Source organism: Coturnix japonica, chromosome Z (assembly GCF_054131305.1).
Source record: "Coturnix japonica strain WE chromosome Z, WE-NBRP24, whole genome shotgun sequence".
Taxonomy (NCBI): domain Eukaryota; kingdom Metazoa; phylum Chordata; class Aves; order Galliformes; family Phasianidae; genus Coturnix; species Coturnix japonica.
Genome location: NC_140702.1, coordinates 41,858,822 through 41,883,154, shown reverse-complemented (window position 1 = coordinate 41,883,154; position 24,333 = coordinate 41,858,822). Strand labels below are relative to the sequence as shown.

Sequence of the window (24,333 nt, the reverse complement as noted above, 5' to 3'; positions counted from 1 at the left end):
CGCAAGTGGTAGAAGTGCCGCTCTGATACACAGGAGGCTCGATCTCAATCCTGGGGGTTGGACTCGATGATCTCTAAGGTCCCTTCCAACCCGCACGAGACTGTGATACTGTGAGAGGAAAAGGGCATAGCTGGTTGGTATTGTGCACAGCGTCAGCATTACACTTCTGTTGAGCCCAAGAGCCTGAAGTATCTGCAGGAACGCATCTAGAGTCCCATTCTGAGCTGCTCAGTTCAAGAAGGAAAACTTCTTCAGAGTCCATCATCCAAAGATGATTATGTATCTGGAGCATCTGTCGTACGGGGAAAGCCTGAGAGACCTGGGTCAGTTCTGCCTGGAGAAGAGGCTTCCCCAAGAGAAGAGGGGGGTCTTATCACTGCTTATAAATACCCAAAGTGCAGGAATTTCAGAATTTCTCAGGAATTCAGAGGATGGTGCCACGCTCTTTTCAGTCTGGTGCTGCGCAGAAGGACGTGAGAAGCCAAACATTTCCACCCCAGCGTTAGAACAAGTGCTGCTAATGCACACAAAGGAGGGCGGGCGGGCTGTGCGGGGACGGCAAGAGCCGGGAAAGCAGCGCCTTTGGAGCGGCCCCTGGTACGAGGCGGGTCCCAGGAGCCGCGGCTCCACAGTCCGGGCCGCCCCGCCAGGGGGGCGGGCACTGAGGGAGGTGGGAGGGGGGACAGCCGTCCCGCCCCGCCCCGCAGAGCCGCTATCGCTTGGCAGGGGCGGGCGGGCGCCATGGGCGCGATGCTGTGGTGGGATCAGCTGCGGGCCGGCAGCTCCGAGGTGGATTGGTGCGAGGACAACTACACCATCGTGCCCGCCATCGCGGAGTTCTACAACACGGTGCGCGGCGGGAGGGAGGGTCCTTGGGCCGAGCACAGCAGCGGGCTGCGCGGGCGGGTCTGGCGTCTGCCCGGACACGGTGCCCCGTGGGCTGGCGGTGCTGAAGGGCCTCGCCGAGGGGCTCCGTGGTGCCCTGCTGGACGCGGTAGCTGAGGTGACAGCCGGCTGTGCGGCTTCGTATCGCAGGCGTAAGGTTTATCACCAGGTTTAGACAGGGCTGTGAGCCACGAGTGAACGGTGTGCGCGTCCTGCCCGGTGCTGCCCGGCCCACGGGTGTCCCGTGCCGGACTGCCGCGGCTGCTGTCCCGTGGCGCAGGTGTAAGTCTGCCCTACGGCGTGCGAGGCAGGGGCGGGCCACGAGCAGACACACCGGGTGTTTGGAGGCTAAACCGTGCTTTAAAGCTTTGCAGTCTCCCAGAGCCAAACTTAGAGGAGCAGTTTGACAGAGGGTTGCAGGGTGCAGGCAGCACAGTGTTACTGGGAGGAGTCTCCTCAAGAAAGGTGAAAAAAGGAGAGGAAAGATGACTGAAGTAATTGTTACTTCCTCCAGGTTCACTCCTGAGTCCTGTCATCCCAGCCCAAAAGCTGCTGGGGAATGCTGCTAGGGAGCACTGATGTAAGTGTATTAGCCACAGCGGAGATCCGGGAGGGGAGCGCTGCTCCCAGCATCCTGTTTATTCATCTGAGGGTTTGCAGTGACAAACAGATCCATCAAGGAGTGAGATCATACATCGGGCTTTCTGGTGATGTGCTTTACCATGTTGCCAGGAGGGAGCCCTGCAAACAACACGCCTGTGGTGGCAGTCGGGGTTATCTGTTCTGTGTCAGGTGTGAGGTGGGGTTTCTGCTTTGTCTGACTTCAAAATGGCCTTTTAATTTCTTCTCCAAATTCTATCATCATCTGAGCTCTCTTTCAGTCTGTGTTTCTTGACTGCTAACATCAGATGCTAGTGCTGCACTTCTGTGTAGGAAAGAAAGAGGTGTCTGGAGTGTTCATCCCTCACGGGAGTGTGTACCATGGGATGCACTGCATTTAGAACAAATAATTCAACGGTGCATGGTTTACGTGGCTAATCTGTTGTTTTTCCTTGTAGTTCTGCACTGGAGTTATCTGGGTGGTGTATCGTCTGTGTTTGAGGGTGTGTGGTGAAACAAGCTGCTTTCTTTGTTTCTGATGTCACTGTGCAAGAATCAAAAACAAAGGGAGGAAAAGGTCAAGATAAACAATAAGTTTCTTGAAGAAGCGATGCGTTTTGAAGCCAGCAATGCAGGGGGTTCAATATCCTTCTGACTGTGCTGAGCTGATTAGCTGTGGCGAGAAAGCGTGCAAAATGCTGGGAGCTGCATGTATGTCCAGGTGATTAACTGAGCTTCCAGACAGACTAGCACCTAGAGAGCCATAGAACAGAGTTTGCCCTGAAACCCCCCGTACTGCTGAAGCTTCATCCAAATCAGCTAACTGTGCATCAGAAACATAGAGGGTAGAGGTTGTGTTGTGGGTAGACATGCTTCAGTAGTGAAGAGATTATGGAGACTGATTTCTGTGTTAGCAGCTTCTGAAAATTAACTCACAGTGAATTGATGGTGGCTGAGTGATTGTGTTCTTGGAGACGGAGATTCTGACTGGGTGGTAGGAAAGACTTGGCCCTGCTGTCACAGGCACCATAAGTGGACTATGAATTTTATTCCTTCTTAGCTGTTTCTGTTCGGACACCAACCCAAAACCTTGAGAAGTTTCAGGTAACATTCTTCTTCAGACCTGAATGTGGGATCTGGGTCTTCAAGGCGTAGATTAAAACCTTGCTAATCCGCATTTCAGACTGCCACAGCTAAGATCAGAGATGTCGTTGAGGTCTCATGCAGTATATAAGCAGGAAATTGGAACAGCTTATCTGAAACATATTTAGAAAGATCCATTTAATTATTCTTGTGGGATCCAACCTTAATGTTATGTGTAAATTTAACTTGATTCTGTTAAAAAGCAAATCAAAGTGCTCTTCAGGATTAAGTGAATAGAAGAATGTCTGTTCAGCAGTTCTGTACAAATTAGTCACACAGATTTTATAAAACATTCACATGTAAGATGATTTCATGTTGCATGCTTTAAGTGACTAAAATTATTTCATAACTAGGAAATTACAAGAAAACGAGCTTTTTCTTTTTTTCTCCTTGTACAGTGTTATCTTACTCTTGGACAAAAGTGCATACTCCCACACAGTTAAAAGAGCTTACATTCATAATGTATTTGCAGAAGAAAACAAAACACTGCTGAAAAAACTGAAAACTGAAACTTTTTTTTTTTGTTGTTACTTGTGAAATTGGGACTTTTCAGTTTAGCATTTTGTATTCAATTGTGCATGTATTTATCGCCAAATTTCCATTTAAAGTGCATTGCCAGTGGTTTTATTTCTGCTCTGTTCTGTAGTTGCAAGGAGGTAAACGTTCTTGGAGGCTCTCAGACTGAGCATATGCTTATACTCTGGCAATATCCTTCTTACTACTTCAGTCTTGTAGTGCATGTCTGTGGCGTGTTCTTTGTAGGAGTCTTGAAGGTGCAAACCCTCAAACTTCACTGAAGAGTAATTCCATTTTTGCTTCCCTTTCTCACAGCATGTGCAGCCTCAGTGGCTGAATGCTGCAACTGCTGGCTGTCAGATTTAGCAAATAATCTTTGGTAAGACCATAGGAAACATCATATACAGACTGTGTGGACAGAGTTATGTGGCCGTGATTTGAGCTGGCCACTGGAATTCCATCTGTGTCCTGTGTCCTGTATTCCTTTTCATATAAGTAAGTGGTTGGAAATTAAAAGTGGAGGTGCAGAACTGTTTAAAGCCAGAGGATGGCCTTCTGTTGATGGGCTTCTTACCTTTTACCATTACTTTGATTTATCTTTTGCAAATCCCAAACGAAATTCTTAGTCCTCCTTTAAGCTTTTTGCACTGATCTTAACTTTATAGACTTTTGAGTTGTATGTTACCAAATCATATAGGACAGTTGTGTATTAGGTGAAAACTTGTTTATGCAACGTACTTTCAAAAACCAGAGCCCAGTGGATAGGTGCCTCACTTGTTTGGGAAGCCTGGCATTAATCCTGGCACTGTATCTAAGGGTGTGGCCCTTCTAGAGAGCCAGGCTGATAGCAGAGGGTGAAAGCCAGCAAGTCAGTTCTCGTGTTGATGTAGTTGACTGAACCTGAAACCAAGAGAACTTAAGCAGTGTACTTCGGGACATGTTCCAGAGCTCTGGTATGAATACAGCTTGTGGAAATCACTGTGTATGGGACATAAGAAACAAAACTGAGTTATTTCATGTAAGAGAGGCAGTAGTATCGTGTTTTATTTCTGAACTTAATAGAAAAGAATTTTGGCATCAAAATTCTTTTGTATTTTGCAATGATATGTAATTTCCCTGTAGGACACAGCACTGAGTATAAATCTAGCCTAGTTTTTACTCAGTGCAATTACTTCAGTCTGATTTACATCACTGATCACTTCTGGCTCTAGAGATGAAATTATTTTCTTTCACATTCCTTAGTTTATAACCATTTTTTGTTTTTTTTCCTTGATGTCTCTCTGACCTGGCCTTGGCTAAACACTTAAAATGTTTAGAGCACTCTGAGACTCTCAAAGGACTTGTTTATATTCCATCATCCCTGCTGCCAATCATTGTTTATGTTTTCAACTTGCTGTGGGATAAGGAGAGCTTTCCCACTCTCTGCTTGTAAAAGAAGGTAGCAGACTGCAACTCTGGTCCAAGAGTACATTCCGGATGGCTCAGTATATCTTTGCTGCATAGCAGTGGGTGATTTTTATGTGAATGGAAGATGTTTGCATGACCATGTTTGGGTGAATGTGGAGGTTTTATGTGGCTTAAGCAAATTTGTCTGCCTCTTAACATCTGATTTAGGACATTCTCTTTTGACTTTCTGTTGCATCCTCAGGGATATGCTTTACTCTGGCATTGATAGGTGCCTCCTGCCGTAATTAGTGGTGGCAAAAGTTGCTGCTTTGGTGGATTGAGGAAATTCTTTAAGTGTTCTCCTATTGCTATTTTAGAGGTGTTTCATCTGTGCCAATGCTGACAGCTTTTTCATACCTGGTTTCGTACTTCAGATGGCAGAAGGAGACAGAGGATTCATTAGATGACAGTTTGTAAAGGGGCTTCAATTAAACTGATAAGGCTCTGGCCTGCTCTACACTCAGGCAGTTTTTATCACAGTCTGGAGAAGTCTGGGATCCAGGCAGAGTCAGTTGGCAATTCAAAGCTGAGCAGTGTGAGTGGCTTCTATAAAAATGTGTGAGTTCCTGAGGGACCTGCTCTGTGTCAAAATGAGCTGTAGGAACTGCTGACTGGCCAGATGATTTTGTCCTTCCTCACGTTGGTTTAGAAGGGTGATCCAGTGGGAGCAGAGTGGTGGCTGTGTTCTAGTGTTTACCCATTGAGACTGGTCATCATTGTGGCCCAGCTGCAAGAAGAATGGTGACTACTTCTCTTTGTGGAGGCTCATGATTTCATGGGACTTTATGTCTCTTAAAATGAGCGTGTGATAGATCTTTCTAAGTGTTTTACTTAAATTAATTTTAAAAGAAATTCAGCTTGTCTTTGAGGAGGTACCTTTGCTATGAGGGAAAGTGGTACACATGAAGTAGATGGTGCTGTGAAGCTACTGCTGTAGTTATTGTCAGCTTGGATGCCAGACTAGGAGTATGTTTTGATAAGTCTTACAGATGTTAAATCAGATGTGTCCATTTTAGTCATTGCAACCTCTGCTCTCACGCTGTCTGATACAGTGCTAAATTGTGGATAGTTATGAAATGAATAAATGCCTTCTCTGTATGCTGTTCCTGAATCCTTTTCTGTTAGATTTTCATTCGCGTCATTAAGTGTCTGTGAGTCTCCAAGAGGAGGAGATCTATCCCAAAAGAGTGCTGTTTATCTCAGAATTCTTTTATAAGTCCATTTTAGGGGGATGTTGCTAGAAATTATCTTGTCACATTATTTATTGATTATTTGGGCTGGCTTAGCTACATGGATTGTGAGGAGATGAAGGCTGGGAAGTTCACCCTTGCTCTTGTCCCATTGTGAAGGAGCAGTAGTGTCAGTGGCTGGCCCTCCACATGCACAGATTCTTACTGAGAGAACTGTGTGATACTGCAGTGACAGCTGCTGATGATGACAGGTGAAGCATTTTCAGTGTGTAACTGAAGAATGATGCTTTGGATTGTTGGTAAGCAATTAAAAACAGATATTTGTCCAAGACTTATATGCTACGTTAAAATAATAAAGTTATCAATGTTCTGAATTTCCTTACCAGACTTTTCACCTTCCTGTTACCAGTTCTCAGTTGTATTTTGTCACTTCTGTAATGGAGAACCAGGGTCAAAAATAAGGTGTAAGAGGATTTACAACTTAAGGCTTTCTTAACCCCACAAAAAGTGGTTCTAACTCAGCTTAACTTTGTGTTTCAGATCTGCCAAACAATAGCAATTGTTCAGTGACCTGACTTCAACAAAACTTAACAGCCCATCTGGTGCTTTTTCCATGCTGGATTTGACAACCACTGCGAAGAGAATTCATTTGCTAGAGCTCCCTGTTCCTAATCTGTTTGCTGTTGAAGTCTTTCTGAATCACAACAATCAGAGTATCTGTAGTATCCTAATAAAATTTCACTGGAAATAGACTTGAAAAGTGATTTAAAGGTGTGACTAGACATATTCTACAATGCTTAGAGTTTTATGCTATTATTACCTTAGTGAAGTTCAGCTTAATGATGCCTTGCAAAAACTGATCAGTTTTGGCAGAAGCTGAGAGACATGTTTTGTTGAGTTGGGTTATGATTTAATGACTCTTTGTTCATGGATTAGGCTACAGATATTAAATGTTTGTTTTCTGTCTTTGTGATACTTTTTTATTTTTACAGATAAGCAACGTCTTGTTTTTTGTTTTACCACCCATATGCATGTGCTTATTTCGTCAATACGCAACCTGCTTCAACAGCGGAATATATTTAATATGGACTCTACTAGTTGTGGTCGGTAAGTTGATTAATCGCCGTTTGCCTGCTCATGCATGAAGTGAGAGAGGAAATCGGTTTTTCCTGCTTGTGCACGATTGTTTCTGCAAAACAATGCAATATTGACGTCTGTAGAGGAGTTTGCTTGTACTTGCTTGGAGCAACAGCAGATGTAGTTTCTGAAAGGAAAATGCCTCTCGCAGTTGGAGTATGGGGGGACTTTGACCTTAGTTCTGAACCTTTTTGTCATTCCTGTGTACAAGTTCTATTATTTGTATCTAGGCTTGCTCTGGAACAGTGCTGACTCTCCATCCTCTGCTGCTGAATTAAAAATTGCTACGAGTTCTGAACAGAATGGGAGAAGATAAACAGTTTTGCTTAGTAATTAGACATTTTAATGATTGATACAGATATTTAGCCATATTGTAGGTGGGAAACTCTTAAGCTTTTTCAGTCCTAAAAGCACCAGCAACTTTTAAAGGGATACTCCCAGCCATGTGGGGCCATGTGCCCTTGTAAGCTTACATCATGTGGTCATCACATGCTGCTTTCCACCTTCGTGTTATCCATTCTTGCATTACTGAGAAAATTCAGAAAGAGCATTTGAATTCATTTCTTAATTGAATTTACATTTTAATTTACTATCCAATGTTTTTTTTTTTGCATATATTTACTTCCCCACCTTCAGCTCCCTCTTTGGTAATGTATTTGTTTGATAGTTACTCATTTTTATTTATTAATTTATTTGATATCAGGTGCTGATGTTTTAGTTTGCTTTTCTAGAAAAGCTGGTGTCTTTTTTTGCTTTGTTTTGTTTTTCTAGACCAAATTGTATCAACCATTTGCAATGAATTCCTGATCATGAGCAGCGTGTTTCATTCTGTACAGCACTGTAACTATTGACTGTAACTTTTGATCAACTGTTTCAGGAATTGGATCTGTTTACTTTCATGCCACCCTCAGCTTCCTGGGCCAGATGCTGGATGAGCTGGCTATTCTGTGGGTCCTTATGTGTGCTCTTGCCATGTGGTTCCCTAGGAGATATCTACCAAGAGTTTTTCGAAATGACAGGTAATCGTGCAACATAGTACACATACTTGCCTCGTGAAACATATCATCTTATGTTCATTTTGTTCAGAAGTCCTGAGTCTACATTCCTGATGTTGAGTTTTATGTCCTGAAACTTCAGGTTTTGGGATGTGATTATTGAATCTGAAAGCGCCTATTCTTGTTAGCTCTAGAAATACGTGAATAGTTTATATGAGCTGCATCTAAAATAAAGTAACAGTTACTATCTTTTCGTGTTCCTTTTTGTATATTCAAGAGTATACATATGAGAGTGTACCTGTGGAAGTCAGATGAATTTTTATCTGAACATTTAAGCCAGAGGTTAAGTGTAGTTTTTAAGTATTCAAAGATTAAGTATGCTATGTGGTAGAGGAGACCAGCTCCCACCTTGCCACAACCTCCTTTCAAGAAGTTGTAGGGAGCTATGATGTCACCCCAAGCCTCCCCTTCTCCAGCCTAAATAATCCCAGTTCACTCACCTGCTCCTCATTAGACATGCTCCAGACCCCTCACCAGCTCTGTTAGCCTTCTTCAGATGTGCTCCAGGGCTTCAATGTCTTTCCAGTAGTCAAGGGCCAAGAACTAAACACAGTACTTGAGATGTGGCCTCACCAGAGCTGAGTACAGAGGTATGAAGTTCAACCAGAAGGGCATTATAACCAGTTTAAAGAATCTGGTTGTGATTTGCCCCCCTTTTGGAGAAAGTATGCTGTAGTCTTTGTGCATATTGTTCTTTTAGGCATAAAAAATCTGACATAATGAAGAGGTTGGAATCACAGCGCCAATGTTCTGCTCTCTGAAAACTGCTAAGGCTGCTTCCTCTTTCTTTCTCATACTGTTGTCTCCTTTATTTATTTTTTTATTTCCTTGACATATACTCAGTTAGAAAATGCTTTTATAGAGAAGGTTGTTGTTTGCGTTGAGTATTCCTCAAAATAGCTTGCACAGTGAGGAGTGTATCTTAAACTGTCATATATAGGCTGTAATGTAATAGCTTTGTCAAGTTACTGTGAATTTAGTACTTTTCCATACGCTAATGTAGTCCTGTTATAAGACACCATATACTTGAAGAGCAAACAGAGGTTTTCCTGAGGTTATTTGGTAGACGACAGGATTTTTAGATATTTAGTTAAAGTGAAGGACTGTTCAGTCTCTTGAATAATTTCTCTGACTGAATGTACATTGTTCCTCAAAAGCCTGAAGGAATCCTTGCATGTTAGCTATCACTATATTCGGATAATTTGCTTCATAGATTTGTAGTATTAGCCATAAGGTTAAGCAGTATCATTTCTAAAAGGAGCAGTAACACTTCTGTGGAGAAATCCTGTTTTGACTTGGTGATAAAACTAAAGCAATACATAATGAGCTGGCTATTTATAACTGACACATAAAAATACAGAGATTAGCTGAAGGATGTACCCCATCCCAATGTTTTCACAGTACTACTTTCCTAAAGACTGTTGGGGCGATTATTTAAGATCTTGATTTCTTTCTGAAGGATATAGAAAAAAAAATAATTTTACTGGACAAAAAAGCCTATCCCAAAACAGATCAGATTCATGCATATATATAGAGAGGAAGGTGATCCTCCCCTCTACTCTGCCCTGTTGAGGCCACATTTAGAATACTGTGTCCAGTTCTGGGCTTGCCAGTTCAAAAAATACAGGGATCTCCTAGAAGGAGTTCAGTAGAGGGCCACAAATATGATAAAGGGCCTGGAGCATCTCTCTTACTGAGAGACCTGGGTCTGTTCAGCCTGGGGAAAAGAAGACTGAGGAGGGATCTGATAAATGTTTATGAATATCTGAGGGGTGGTGAGAGGCAAATGGATGAAGCCAGGTATGTAGCAGTAGGACTAAAACTTGAACATAGGAAGTTCCATACAGTCGTGCAGAGTAACTTCTTTATGGTAAGGATGACAGAGCACTGGGACAGAGAGGTTATGTAGTCTCCTTTTCTGAGGATTTATGAGACTTGTATGGACACCTACCTGTGTGATACATTGTAGGGAACTTGCTTCAGCAGGGGCTTGTACTCCATGTTGTCTTGAAGTCCCTTCCAACCCCCACAGTTCTGTGATTTTGTGTATTTATATGTACATACACATACATATTTCTATATTTTGTTTTGCTTAACTTACATTTCTAGAATTATATCTGCCCAATACTCTGCTCAGATTTTCTACATTCTTCATTCTTATCACACTCAGATTCTGAATGTTGAAAATGTTATTACCTACCATGACTGATTCGTGGTGTCTTTAGTCATTAAGGCAGTCACATGAGATCAGAACTTCCTGCTTAATTGATGTGTTGCTTACCAGCTTTAAAAAGCTTTGAAACAAGAGGCCAGTGAAATAAGCTTGGTGAAGATGAGGATGATAATACTGATGGTCAGGGAATGGTGGTACACAGGTATACTGAGATCCTACTTGAAATGTGGAATTAAGGAGAAAGAGCCATCCCTGAACATCAGCTAGTTTTACAGAGTTGTAGCTCAGCAGCCTAGAGGCAGTGTAATGATCCTGTGCTTTCCTTAGTCCTGCCACAGACTAGAAATGAGTTGTTTAGAGTCCAAATTAGAAATTTAAAAAACAGTGTGTGTTTGTTTTAAAAGTTATCAGTATCTCCATTTGTGGCCCAACTGCAGTTTCATTAATGCTAAGAACATATTAAACAGACTGTAATGTGGCTCTAAAAGCTAGGACAGTAAAAGTAACAAAAAATATCCTAAAGATCCATGTTAAAAGCAAGAAAAATCATGGCACAAAACTGCTTTGAGGAAGTACAGTGCTGGATACAGAGCTGGGCTTGCTCTCAATTTCTTGTGGGAGAAGGAAAATGGGAGTAACATCTTAAGATTTTCAAACCAGTGGTTAGTGTGGGTCTGTGTATGCACACACATTTATGTGTATATAGATATACATTTCTGCTTTGGATAATTGTAGTTCAGGAAAGATCTAGCTACATGATTAACTCTGTATGCGTACACAAGTCAGTGCAGGATCCTCATCCATTTTATATGCACTTTGTCGTTACATATCCTGACCACATGTAAAAAAATGTAAGTTTTGTTGCGCTATTCAAGTCATGTTAAGATTTCTGTCTTTACTAATCAAAAGCTTTGAATTAAAAGTACTTTTCCTCCCGACAAAAAAAAAAACAACAAAACAACACAACTTTCAGGAGCCGGTTTAAAGCTGCTGTTGGTGTCCTGTCTGGAGTTACTACCTGCCTTGCCTTCATTAAACCTGCCATCAACAACATCTCGCTAATGACTCTGGGTGTTCCTTGCACAGCTTTACTCATTGCTGAGTTGAAGAGGTGAGTACATTTCTCCTGAGTGCAGTGTTGCCTTTGGAGGTCCTTAGGCCCCCATACAATGATACAGTAGATCTGGCTTCATTGCTTGTGTACATATCTGCTGTGTGATTGCTCTTTAATTTCAGACATTTTTTGCAAGAATTTTTTTTTTCCCCTATGCAATTCTACTTGATCAGGTGTTGTCTGTCTTCTTGCAGTGTATTTCTTCCCTCAACCTGATCTAACTCTAATTTATTTACTATGGATTTTTGGCAAGTTTCACTCCAGTGACAGCTTTTCTACTGTTTAGTCTGCACAGAACTGAGGTGATCATATAATCACAGCCTGGGTACTGCAGGGAGCAAGGTCCAAGCATGCATGGAATATTTGCCAGCTCTCAAGTCTTACTGTTAGTCTTGCATGACACAAATAGTGTGGTGGAGTTAACAATGATAAGGTTAATCACTAGATAACACACGGTAGCTTTCAGTCACCTTAGAAACTGTGAAACTAGAATGCAGGTAGACAACAATCTGGTTTGTTTTAACATTTTAAAGAGTCCTCCCATGACCATGAGACTCCTTTTTGCATCTCCTTACCAAGGCAGAAAGGACCAGTATATAAACTTCTCCTTTCCTAGTTTTCTCCAGTGTCTGAGACAGACTTTATAACTTATGTTGACTCTTACCCTGCATCTGTAAATGTCCATCAAAGTAGAGTAGGACAAAATACCTGCATTCTAATTGCTTCTATTGGTGAGATTGTCATGTTTCCCACCTTATCCTGTTCTGCTGTTACTTTCCCATGCAGCATAAGCCTCTGCTAATCATGTTCAGTATAAGTGTTATTCTGGCTTTTCTCTTTTGAGAAATTTGGGAAGCAGCATGGAAATTCCATGTAGAGGAAAAAGCTGATGGGCTAAGAGTGTTGGTGGATGTGTCTCATTTTTAAGAAGGCACTAAGAACTACTTGCATGGCAAAGGGAAATTTGTTTATGGCACTGGACAGTTATTTGAGCAGCCATTTCAGTTTTCCAGGGGCTCCTGAGAAACTTGAGAAGATAAATAGTTAGTGTCTTAAAGGTTTGAATGCTGTTGGATCATATCTAGGAATTAACATGCCAACATGTGCTTGCTCTTTGAAATTCCATGTGGAAAGTCATTTTGCATTAAAATGTGTGGAGTTTGCCTATCAGTTTTTTAAGAATTACAGACACAGACAAACCTTCATTTGAAATGATGATTAAAAATGGACCTAGAGTGATATATGGCTCTCTGGATTACCTATCAGGATAATGTAATAGTTATGGGGTTTTTTTTGTTTTTTTTTTTTTTTTAATTTTAATGTAAAAGGCAGATAATATAGATTTTGTTTTAAGCTGTGCTGATCCTTGATAAGCAGAAATGGGATCATCCCATCTCTATTTGCTGAAGAAAAAACAAATGAGACATTATTTAAAATGCCTGTGATTCTCCTCTTCTTCACTGCTGAAGTCACTACTGGGTACATAGCTGAGTCCTGGTGGACTGTTGTGGTTCTAAGGCTATAACACAAATATTTTGGGAAGGAAGAAGTTGCTGAAGTAGAAGCTCTTGCTTCAGAGAAGTTTCCTCTGTTTTGTGCCTAAATTAGTGTTCTGCTGTAATACACCACAGCGTAATTCCCTTTCTGGGCTGCTATAAATCTTATACTGAATTCTAGCAAATGAGAAACACTTTGTTTTCAAGTGAGGATTTTCTGCCACTCATTCATCTCTGGTGAGGAGAGCTTTAAGCTCTTAAATGCAGAACGAGTGGAATAGAGTGCTAGGGCAGTGCTGTGGGTGTAAGATGATCAAAAGAGCAAAAGGTGGTTAAATGCATACTCGCTAATGAAAGACAAGGCAGCATACTTTTTTTCTTATTTCTATTCAGACAAACTCCTTCATGTGTCTCATAAGGATGCAACCATGTAGGAAGCAGCTGTGGGTTATGTTGTTTGCTGGTCCAAGCCAAATAACAGTGGAGATTACAGCATCATCAGATTAGTATGATTTATTGGGTCCTCTTCATGCAGGTAACTGTTTCCCTGAGCAGATAGGTGGTATGATATTCTTGTACAGCTGACGTCTCTGATTTGAGCAGAGAAGACTCATGCGGCCTTCAATTGTGTCTATGCATATTTGTTTCTGCCACTAGCACTCTCACTATGGAGGAGCTCTATTTCATTGTTGCAGCTTGCTCGCTTCTCTTTTCCTTTGTCTAAAAGGTTAAAGGAGTTAGAAGTTTAAAACTAGGATATAAAAGCAGCCATCTGTGTCAAAATCAAGTTAGTAATCTACATCCAGCATCTACATGGATTTGAAATATGTTTTGTTAAGGGTGCCATGACATTGGAAGATAATGCTACTGGAAGTGTGCGCCTGCCCAGTCCCTTATACAGTAAATGTCTGGGGTGCACCAGTGTTTGCAGTAATGATGATGATTACCTCTCAGTGATAAGGCTACTCAGGTATTGACAAGCATGGTCACTCACTGACTAAAGGAGCTGTCTGTGCGAGGTCAAGCTGCTTTAAATGGAATACAGTTGCATATATTTATTTACATTCTTCAGACAGGTCCAGGAAAGGCTCCGTATTGTCTGTACACACAACCCCTTGCACAGTCAGAATGCACAGTTACTCAGTGTAGCAATCTGGTCTTACCTGTTGAATGGGAGAAGAGTTTACCAATATGTTTTTTGTTAGAAACCTGCCCAATTGTATTTTTCTTACTGACTTGTTTCACAAGAGAAGGAATTCTTGTAGCTGTGCTCCAGCAGTTGGTAGGCAACTCAAAAATCTCCTTAATCTTTTTTCTGCTTTTTATAGCCTCTTAAAGGCCGTTTGTCAAATGAACTGGAGAATTCAAGCCAAACAAAAATGCTGTTTTGGCTCATACACAATGTGGAATATTGATTTTTGTGGAAGTCATGTAAGCGTCTTTGTCATGGGAGTGGATATTGTGATACCTGTTTGTGGAGGAGAGTAGAATTTAGCTGGGAGTTGAAGCTTTATTGTGATTAAAGATGAGCATGACATTATTTCTAGATGACTTTAAAAAAAGAATGCCTGACCCTAAAGCTAATCTGTGCAGAGGACACTGGAGAAAATTCTTTTCCAACAAGATTAAGCAGTAGGTAGTTTATCTGTCATTAATCCATTAGCTATAGAGGTGCCTCCTACTCTGTCTTAGGAGCTTCTTAATCTCAAACACCTCAAAAATGTCAACTGAAACATTCAAGATTTAAAAATACCTAACAGATATGTGGAGGAAGCAGTGCAGTCCACTTAGCTTGCAATACACCAGAGCTGGGTAGATTACTTGTCCTGCAGAGTATTCAGAAAAATGTTTCTTTACAGAGTACTTCATGTTTTGATTTTCAGTTTTTCTGAGTGCCTAGCTGGACTCCTTTAGCAAAGCTGTGATAGCAGCTGCAGTTCTGCTTTTCCTCCACAGAGAGGCGGGAGGCATTATGTGTGGGTGCTAGCAGTTAAGAGAGTCTAACGCATGAGGAAGGATGTAATGAAAAGTTTTAGCTTGAAGGCTTAGTTAGGCCATGGAGATAATATCAGCTATTGTTGGGAAAAAAAACAGAACTCTGTCAGACTAGAGTAATGGATCTCAGTCTGATGAATGTTGGATGCGGAAGAAGGAAGGACCAGAAAACTTTATAGTCCGTGCAGCACAGTGTCATGAGAAAACTGCATTATTCAGTTGGCAGGGACAGTTGTGACTATAGATAGACAGAGGATCAGGGACTGTAAATAGTACAGCAGAGCACAGAGTAAATAAGTGCTAACTTATGCCTACTTTCCCCTCCAGAGATATACAATTTGTGTCTGAGGGTGTGAGGGCCAAGTGTTCCTTTAAGGGATTAATTTGTCAGGCTTTGCTCACCTTCCAGGTGAGGTACATTGGAATTAATTGTGTGGGAGAAGTCTGGTGTTTCAGTGTCAAGTCTGTGCAGATGGCAGGACTGGAATCTGTGGAGCAGAGAGGAAGGTTGACTGTTGATCTGCTGGAGGGGAAGAGGCATAGAAACAATCTCAGTAACTTTCTGGAAGAGGACCTTAGGACAGAGCATGGAATTGTAGGGCACTTGCCTTTGGTTTATTTTCCTAGTAGAATGCAAAAGAATGTAATGGCCAGTGTCTCCCTGTGAAGGCTGAGTATTCCTTGTTTTTCTGTCTGGACAGCTGGCTCAGTGATTTACTATTGAGAACTAGCTAAAACAAGTAACTTTAACAAACTACTTTGTCATCTCATCAGTTGATTTGGAGAAGGTGCTTGTATGTCATGCATTACTGGCATGACTTTTTGCTGGAGCATGAATTATCTAGTATCATTTCAAATTTTTGAGAAGAACACTAAGAGTTTAAAATTAAATTAAAAGAAAAATAGGGGAAAATCCCAAATAATAGATTTGTTCAGAAGGCAGGGAAACCAAGTCATGCATTCATTGGCCACGCAGGACTGCCCATGTTCCATGCTAGCGTTGCATTATCGGTATCAGTAGCTGCAGGGCTGCATCTAATGGCACAAAGAGGCCTAATCTCAAAATAGCAAGTGTGGGTAGAGAGCTAACAATTAACTGGAAGAGAATATTGATGCCACCTTTTTTTATTTTAGTCTTTTGAGCAAAGCTGCACATTTCTTATGGTAATTCCAAGACATAGAAAAGAACAAAGCATAATATAGGGGAATAAAACCGTAAGCTTTTGAGTAGACCTGCAACACATGTAGTACTATGCATATACTCTTTCATCTCTTAGAATATTTGGTGATCATCTGCAGGCCTCACAGCAAGTGCTTTCACTACAGTGTACCTCTGTGTTAACAAGTAAGGTTTCTTGTGGAGGGAGAGAATTGCAGCTTAGTCAGTGTAAAGAATTCTGTGTGAGATGTGCATGCCTGCACTGTCTGATGAAGCATACTTGTTGGAATCCTCTGCCTCTGCTTCTATGCTTTAGTAGTTCTGTGGGACTGCAGGGGAAAAAATCAACCAACTAATAAAGAGAAATTGTCCTGTTCCTCTTTATTACCAGTCTTCTTATAGTTGCAATTCAGTGGAAGATAGAATGCAAATTGACTGCTTGCTGAGTGGCTAGTTGTTACTGACAGGATGTTTGGCTGATTAATTGTACTCCTGAACATCCACTCAGTGTTTCAGTGTTTGCTCACCATTTGCACTTTGGTATTTAAGATTAAGATAATGTCCAAAACACAGGTACTGATTGAGGGGCTTGTTTTCTGACTTCACCAGTGCCTTACATCATAGTCATATTATTATAAGTAAAGCTCCACTGTTCAGGACATTTATAGTGGAAGCATTTTAAAGATGTGCGTAGCCCACTCCCATCCCCTCCTCCCGCTGCCCCCCCTCCATTTCTCTCCCCTCCCCTTTTCTCATCTGCAACACTTAGAGCCAAAGAGCATCAAGAATCAAGCAAATACTGCTTTGTTTTACAGTAACTTCTTTGCGTTTTTCTCCTCAGGTGTGAAAACCTACGTGTCTACAAACTTGGTCTGTTTTCAGGTCTTTGGTGGATGCTAGCACTTTTCTGCTGGATCAGTGACAAAGCTTTTTGTGAGATCTGGTCATCTTTTAACTTCCCCTATTTGCACTGTGTATGGTAAGTGTTATACATAATCTCCACAATTTGATTCAAGTGTGACAGATCCTTACCACAGTATCATTCTATGCTGCGTCCATAGGCTGCTTGTAGCTATTTCTGGTTAGTGCTAAGCAGATTTACTGGTAAGATTGTAAGCCAGGAGCAAGTCTCACGCTATCCAAGGTGCAGATTTAGAAGGCTCTTTGGCCTGATCACATTCTTCAGACTCTAAGTTGATTAATTGCAACTGAATTTCCTGTCCCTACTGACTGCTAAAAATCCAAAAGAACTGCCTAACTGAAGCAGTGATCATAAAGGCTCAAACATCCACTGTTAACAACTAAGGATAAAGTGGGAACAGTGAACAGCTTTGATACTTTTTCTCTTCTATCACACAGCATATTGTGACCTCTTATTTGAAGTGCTATAATTCATCATTTCTAAACAGCACTGTAAGGTGGGAAGAGACCAAAAAACTGCAGACAGTTTATGTAGAGGATGAGCTCCACTTTTGTCACTTTATGTATTCTCTGTATTCTTTGCCTTCTGACAGAGGGCATATAGTAGCACTGCTGGGGACTAGGGAAAGAAGGTGGGTAACAGACTGATATTAAGCCATGCTGGTGTATTTGATAACTTACTGAAGTCATGTTACTGATCTTTTTTTTTGGGGGGGTGGGGGGGTGTTTTGCTCTATCCTCAGGCACATTTTGATATGCCTTGCGGCTTACTTGGGCTGTGTCTGTTTCGCTTACTTCGATGCTGCCTCCGAGATCCCTGAGCAGGGCCCTGTCATAAAGTTCTGGCCGAGTGAGAGATGGGCATTCATTGGCGTTCCCTATGTCACCCTCCTCTGCGCACACAAGAAATCACCGGTGAAAATTACATGAAGTTAGCTACAGAGTGGGATGGATTCTCAACTTTCATTCCAGCTCGGACAGTATCTAAAATAAATGAATAGGGTTGTATTTTATCTTCTACTTAAGATAAGCAGCCTTCCCGGTGTCATAGAAACAGGTGACAACTGTGTCCTTTCTATTCCTTCCAGAGAAAAGATAGATAACAGGAAAATGAAAGCTCTTGAACTATTTTCTCTGGCTGGCTCTATTTTGCACTTTTTTTTTTTTTTTTTTTTTAAATGTAGCATTTCACTTGGTAAAAGTTATTTCCAAGTGTCAGTGACTAGAAGTGATGCCCCCGCCATAGATCACTTTTGATGCTTGGTTCGCTTCTGTTAATCTCCGTCTCAAAGCATTCTTTCTAAAAGAAACTTTATCAAAGAGGCCTGCTGCCATTTTTGTGTCTCTCTCAGCTCGATGTAGACATAATTGCACATTGGCCACAAGGGCGTGCTCGTGTTCCTCCCATCCTGGAGTGTAACATGGGGAGGCTGAATGTGCATCAGTTTGGATTAGAGAGCATTTGATTGTTTCCCCAAGTACAGCAGGAGACCAGTGCAAAGTTATCAGTGGATATCTGAATCAAAGCAATTAGGCAGTGTAAATGTGGAAATAGTTGACTGAAGATCCAGTCCCTAAAAGTAAATAGGAATTTAGGAGTTTTTGAACGTTTCTGTATTTCTGCTGGACCTTAATATGCTACACATTTTGCTTTTACTGAAATGTTGTGGAAGTCCTTCTCTACCTCTGCAAGCAGGTTTAGTATTGAATTTGTTATTGGAGCTTACACAGAAATAGGAGGTTTAACTTCTGTCAGAGCATAGATCAGCGCAGATTGACAGTGTGGTTAAACTGCTAAGACTCCTGGGGTGCCTAGCTCTATTTCTAATTTGAGAGTTCACTTCTCAATGAAATTTTGCAAAATGACATGAACAGTAGTCCAGTAGTGCTCTGCTGATGATGCTTAGAAAAAAAAGTAGGTAGCATAGGTACCTACTTAAAAACAAAGATAAAAGATTTCAAGAATCAATTAATGTGGTGTTCAGTCTTGCAGCGTTATAAAGGAATAGTAGATTCAAGTTTTCTGTCAGTACTCACCTTGTTTTGTAAGGGGCGCAGTTAGTTTAAAGCTTTATATTAAGATTGAAGTTCAGGAATGGCTATGGTTCTTGTAAGCTTTTAATGCTAGATCTGATAACAAAACAGTGCAAAGTACAGGTAAGTTCTTTTTTTGGGGTTTGTTTGTTTGTTTGTTTGTTTGTTTTTAAATATTAGTTGTGACTGCTGCAGTATTGGAGAAAATGGGCTCTACTTAAGTTCTACCAAATATCAGAACTGTAGGTAGGTTGAGGATTCAGATGTGCATTCTTAGTGAAGTGATATTTCCTTTTTGATTACTAGACCAAGAAATAACAAGTTCTCTGTGCTCTGCTACTAAGTCTCCTGTACTTTCTTTTTATGAATATGAATGTGTACTCTGTACAGTATCGTCTTTAGGAAAATTTTAAAAAGAACTTAGGGGTGAAATAGCTTTCAAGCATTGTAAAACCTTTTAAGTAATTTTGTATTCATATTTATGCTGAGAAAATGGAAGCTGATGTGTGTGCTATTACCCTTAAAGCAAAGTTGTTAGTAGGGGATATAATTTCTTGAAAACTTTGAGGTAGGTAAGTAGCCTACTGTCAGATTGACTAATGGATCACAAAAGCATCCAAGTCTGTTTACTTCATTGCAGCAATGAATATTTATACAACTTGCTTCTAGATTTGTTGGACAGAAACATGGTTTGGGGCACATATTTTTGTATGAAACTTCTTTGTAACTATACACACAGTAATGTTTGTTACTCATTGAAAGCCAGCTACTTTTTCTATTTTTCTTCTCTCTTTGATTTTGAAATGCTCAGTTTTAACCAACTCTCAGGTATTAAACTTGTGATTAGATCCTTATACTGATAGGCGTACTGGCTGGAACCCAGCTAAGGCTGCTGTTTGCAGATAAAGCCCTACTTTGAGTAAGATTTCTTCAATATTGCTTACTAAATTATTATATTGTAATAAATAAGTTATTTTCAGTATTGCTTGGGGAATTAGTAACTGCGAATATATGTACTGTTCAGAATGACTGAAGACTTACTGCTTAATATTTCGTTTGAAAGAAAACTGTGACTTAGAGGGCTCTAACCATACTGTGGACAGTTGCTGTCTTCTGCCCTACAGAGTCTGAGTGCTCACAAAGAAATGACTTTATAATTTCAAAATTGTAGTGCAGTCAGCAATTGCAGAAGGGAATAAATGCAGGTATAGTTCAGAATAATCTCAAATTTATTTATTAACTAACCTCTAACCTTTATACTTGTCATAAGATGCTGTGAACACATATTCTATCCATTGTACAAAACTACACTGTAGAGCTGGGAGTATTCCAGGTATAAGGGTACTCCAGCATTTTCAGATGTAGTTATTGCACTTTACCCTAAATTAATACTAACTTATATTCCAATGAAAGTTACATTTATTTCAAAAATGAAAAAAAAAATGCAGGTTTTCCATATTCACAGCTTTACAGATTATACTTTGAACTAAGGCTCCAGTTTAGAATAACATCATTACAGAAGGAAGCATGTAATTGGCACACCAAGAGGTCTGTGCACTGCCCTTGTAAAAAAGGTGAACAGAAATGTGCACAAATAGGCCTGTTATCCTGGAGTATGAAGTGATGGTTTTAAAATCCTGGAGTGCAGGAAATTATTGGGCTTCTAGACTTCACTTTCAATTAGCGTTTTAGTTTAACTGATGGAACACAGTAGTGTGTTGAGCTTAATGTGGATTCTTTATAGATAGATGTTGGTGTGTGAGGTGCATCTTTCTCTGAGTTAAACTTTTAAGAATATTTAAGAAAGGGTGTTTAGATCTCAGTCATGACAAACACTTGCCCAATTCACAGTCATTCAGTAAATATTGTATAAGGAATTGTTTTGCATCTCATTTGAAGTCTGTATACTGAGTATTTGTGGAAAGCATGTAATACTTGCAACATTAAAATGCCTTCAGAATAAATACTGTTTGCCTTTTCGTGCTTCATATTTGTGGAGAGGAGTACAGCTGCACATATATAATGTTTGAAGAAGGACAGTCTGTGATGACCACCCCTTATATTCAGTTTTATGACCGTTTCTCTCACTCCACAGAAAATAATAGAATCATAGAATGGTGTGAATCATAGAATCATAGAATAATAGAATGGTGTGGGTTGGAAGAGGCCTTAAGGATTGTCTAGTTCCAATCTCCCTCCCTTATTTGAAGCATTTCTGGATTCCCATAAGCCAGTGTTGGACTTGAAACCATTGAGTAAGTAGAAAGTATATCTATAATTCAAGATACTAACTCAGAGTTAGTATTTCTAGTTGGTAAGATGTCACAAACAGATGGATTGCTCCCACTCAGCCTGCTTTGTCTGAAGATTACTGACTTTGTTTCCCGTGGAGAGAAGAAGAACATGATTGTAATACTGCATTACTCTAATAAATTCAGAGCTTCTTGCTTATTTTAACAAAATATGACATAAACAAGAGCCTTAGAGATAATCTCCCACACACTGTAGAAAATTGTCAAATAGAGTTGTCATGCCTATGAGACAAGCTGCCATATGAAACTTGTTATTAAAAACCAGGAACCTACTGAGGGAGGAAACCAAAGAGATGCTCAGGTTCTGGATGGGCTCCAATTGCAGCTTGCACCAGCTACTGAAACCAGCATCTGAAACCAGTTGCACATGGACCAATACTGTAGGAAGGAATTTGATAGGCTAGAGTTCCGGAAACGACAGAATTACTACTTCATAACATGTGGAAACCTGCTGTTTTCTCCAAACTTAAAATGCAGAATCATTAAACATCTTCAGATATGTCCCAAAAAGGGGCAGTTGAAAGTTTCAGGTCACCATGCAACCTTTTGGCTGTCAATTAAACACAATACCACCTGGGAAAGATGGAAATTTGAACATGTTGACTTCTGTGCCAGCAGACTCAGAAGCAATTAAAAAAAAAAAGTATTTGGAAGCCCCCAGAATATAGCAAAGAGCTAAGTAGTGGTTTGTCAGGAGTAAATCGCATCTTCGTAATTTAGTTTTTTTCAGCAAAGGGGGTATTTGCAGTCCCTGTGGCTATGGAAGAGATGGTATTGGGTTAGGTTTTGAGACTGATAAGATTTCTATGACTGCTTGACAGGATGTTATTATAAAAGAGCTGGAAAACCTGGGTTTGATGAAAATTCTATGTATTAGTGTGAAATTGATCGCATCACTGTTTCTGGGCTGTTCTCAGCGGTCTATTATCAAACTAGAAAGAGGTGCCAGGTGGAGTTCAGCAGGATCTCCTGGGTCAGTTTCCATTTAGTTGTTCAGTACTTTGCCCAGGGAAGGTATTGATAAAGTAAATTCAGGGAAGGTCCACAAATACCTTGAAAAACAGATCTAAAATCCAAAAGGCGGCTTGCTGAATTGTATGAAATAGATCAAAATTGAGTAACAGCAAAGTATTACATGGACATGTATTTTAGTTTATGCACAGATGCTGGACACAAAAAATCATTGTAAATGGAGCCCTAGGTGAGGATTTTAATTGATTTTCCCGAGAGAGAGAGATATCAGCTGTAAATAAGAGCATCTATGCTCTCCATAGAGACTGGGCTTTGTAAATTGTCAGAGCCTCTGCTCATTTCCATGGCTGGACACCCATGTGCCTGAACTCTCCCAACTTGCAGCCCATATAAATCATGATGGAAATCAGTTAGCAATAATGCTAATAGAGCTGACCACTAGGGAGAGATAAAGGTGAAACCCAGAGAATACTGTTGCTATGTACACCATAGAACATATTTAATCCTCACCCGAGTTCTGTCTGGCCCTCTTTCTGATTGCTACTACTGTTGATCCACATGTGCAACAAGTTGCCTAGAAAGGCAAGCTCCTGATAAGAATTGTTAGTTTAAGTAAAGCAAAGACCTATGGAGAGACAACCCAGACTTCATTTTCCTCAAAACAGAAAAAATATAAAAATACTGCAACTGCTTGCCCATGCAAACCTGCAAACAATCCATGTCTTGTAAGGCTGAAATTTGTTAATTGTACAAATGACATATGATGTGTTTCTCTTAATAAGTTCAAGAAGACAGTGACGGACATAGCATCAGACCCTACAGTATCTGGATGCAGTCTGAACCTTAGCATTGACAAGCTGTTTGTCCCTGGTCATTTTTTTTCTAAGCTGCCAGGACTTGCTCATGTTGAGGAACTTTCTTCTACTACAGGAGACATGACACAGGGCTTCATTCAATATTCTAATTCTTTCAGGGCTGTTGAATGTTTCCAGGCACCTGGGTTATGGTTTAGTTTGGAAGGACGTACTCTACATACTGTGCATAATGGCTTCTTATTGACTGTAGAATGACAGAGCCACAGGAAATTCTGTGTGGGAAGGGACCTGTAAGGATGATGGGAGTCCAGCTTCTGGCTCTGCAGCATGACTCACTTGACTGCTAATGTAGAAACTAGATTGTATCTGTCATGGTATCACATAGGTTAATTGGTTCAATCTGTGACATACCAGCATTTGTCTTTCTGAAGCACTCCTTGTCAGCTTCTAAAATGTCAAAATCCAGACTCCTTTTTAAAATCTATAACCTACTTCTCTGCATTGTTTTTAGAATTCTAAAATAAGCCCTGAAATCCGCAGTTTGTTTTACATAACTTCATAACTGGTCATCTATCTTCTTTGTATGGTAGAATTCTTCACATTCTTCAGTTGTGCCTACTTCTGCCATAGTCAGAAATTGTGTTGTGAAATTATCCCAATTATCTTTGGAAAGATACCAAAGGAGTTGCTCCGTAGCACCTTACAAAACACTGAGGTATGGTGGCTCTGTCTCTCTTTTAGTTATCCCAAATAACTTTTGTTTCGCCAGTATCCTTACCTCAGTGCCAAAGTAAGTATAGTGCCCTAAATTTTGTTGCATGGATTCTGCCCTATAAGTTTTGTTTTTTTCCTCTTGTGTTACAGATCACATGAAACATACTCTTACAATTACAAAGTGATCAGCTTAATGCATGTTAGAAAAGAAGGAAAATACCTGCAGCTTATAAGAGCAAAATACATATATACAAATCTGATACGTTGTATTATATCTCCTGCCATCAAGCCAGCTTTCGTGACATTGTCCAATCGTCTCTATCTCATTTCTCTGTCACGATGCAGCATCTGATTGGCCTCCTCACGACTGAATTAAAATAAATAAATAAATTAAAAATCCTGCCTATATGGTTCAGCCCTATTTTCCTTCTGTTCTTCCTCTAGCTGTTACTTCATATAATCTCCTATGTCATTCTCTGCTGAATGTGCCTTGTGATCCCAGATCTCCATTATTTCTGGCATGGATACAGAATGAGGTCATCTCCATGTTTGAGTTGTGCAGCTGTGTGGAGAAAACAAATGTGCTCATCTGAAGGGGTGTGAGGAGGAGAAATCCAGAGCTGTGGGGAGTCAGCCTGGGTGCCCCTGTGTTCTGG

The 24,333-nt window shown here is 40.6% G+C and overlaps 1 protein-coding gene across 7 annotated transcripts; it reads left to right on the top strand.

Annotated features, from left to right (window-relative positions):
• Nucleotides 1-670: 670 nt before the first annotated feature.
• ACER2 (alkaline ceramidase 2) lies at nucleotides 671-20,828 on the top strand. 7 transcript variants are annotated; one of them, XR_014939868.1, is made up of 6 exons: nucleotides 673-849; nucleotides 6,773-6,887; nucleotides 7,795-7,936; nucleotides 11,119-11,256; nucleotides 16,792-16,888; nucleotides 17,574-20,828. XR_014939868.1 is itself a non-coding variant. In XM_015849074.3 (6 exons), exons 1-6 carry the CDS (start codon nucleotides 742-744, stop codon nucleotides 17,758-17,760), a joined length of 828 nt encoding a protein of 275 aa, XP_015704560.1. In that variant the 5' UTR covers nucleotides 676-741; the 3' UTR covers nucleotides 17,761-20,828. The 7 variants fall into 7 exon arrangements, 5 of the variants coding, with proteins under 5 accessions (XP_085386405.1, XP_085386404.1, XP_015704560.1 ...); XM_015849074.3 differs by having other exon boundaries at nucleotides 676-849; nucleotides 16,751-16,888; XM_085530277.1 differs by lacking the exon at nucleotides 673-849 and adding an exon at nucleotides 5,962-6,079 and having other exon boundaries at nucleotides 16,751-16,888.
• Nucleotides 20,829-24,333: the final 3,505 nt, after the last annotated feature.